General features: G+C 64.9%; 1 protein-coding gene across 1 annotated transcript in view; it reads left to right on the forward strand.

Moving 5' to 3' along the window:
• The window catches only part of GATAD2B (GATA zinc finger domain containing 2B), a 14,930-nt gene extending 13,975 nt beyond the window's left edge, over positions 1-955 (forward strand). Inside the window, exon 8 of the mRNA XM_033519790.1 lies at positions 53-955. Within this exon, the coding sequence (XP_033375681.1) occupies positions 53-701 (649 nt within the window). The 3' untranslated portion in view covers positions 702-955. The remainder of the gene's footprint in view (positions 1-52) is intronic.

Consider the following 955-nt stretch of genomic DNA (forward strand, 5'->3'; position numbering starts at 1 on the left):
GATGGGATGGGATGGGATTGATGGGATCCATGGGATGGGATGGGATGGGCAGTGGGAGACAGCTCAGGCCACAGCCATGGGACTTTGGGGTGGAATTTGGGAATTCTGGCCCTTCCTGCTCCAAGGGGGTCCTGAGGTGTCCCGGGGCAGGGCTGTGGGTTAGAGCCGTGGGGCAGAGCCGTGGGGCAGAGCCGTGGGGCAGGGATGTGGGGCAGGACTGTGGGTCAGAGCCGTGGGGCGGTGCAGTGGGTCAGAGCTGTAGGTCAGGGCTGTGGGTCAGAGCTGTGGATCAGGGCTGTGGGGTGGTGCCGTGGGGCAGGGCTGTGGGTCAGAGCCGTGGGGCGGTGCCGTGGGGCAGGGATGTGGATCAGGGCTGTGGGGTGGTGCAGTGGGTCAGAGCTGTGGGTCAGAGCCGTGGGTCAGGGCTGTGGGTCAGGGCTGTGGGTCAGGGCTGTGGGTCAGGGATGTGGGGTGGTGCCGTGGGTCAGAGCTGTGGGTCAGAGCTGTGGGTCAGAGCCGTGGGTCAGAGCCGTGGGGCGGTACCGGAGGACCCGTGCCGTCCCCCAGGAGTGAACATCGCGTACCTGAACGCCGGCATCGGGGGCCACAAAGCGTCGAGCCTGGCGGACCGGCAGCGGGAATACCTGCTGGATATGATCCCGCCCCGCTCCATATCCCAGTCCATCAGCGGACAGAAATAGCCCCGGCTGCCTCCCGCCGGGCCCGGGGAAACCACAACAGACAAAACAAACATTTCAAACGGCGACCCGGCCCGTTCCCAGCCCGGAGCCCTCCGGTTCCCCGGGCCCGGAGCCGCAGCCCCGGCCCCGCCGCTCGTTTTGTAACCGCCGCTTTCTCCTTTGTCTCGTGGGTTGTTTTTTGCCCCTTTTCTCCTTCTTTTTCCCGCCTCCCTTCGCTCCATGGATGGTTAAAGCTTTTTTCTCCCTTTTCCAGA

Source organism: Parus major, chromosome 25LG2 (genome assembly GCF_001522545.3).
Source record: "Parus major isolate Abel chromosome 25LG2, Parus_major1.1, whole genome shotgun sequence".
In the NCBI taxonomy this organism is placed as follows: Eukaryota; Metazoa; Chordata; class Aves; order Passeriformes; family Paridae; genus Parus; species Parus major.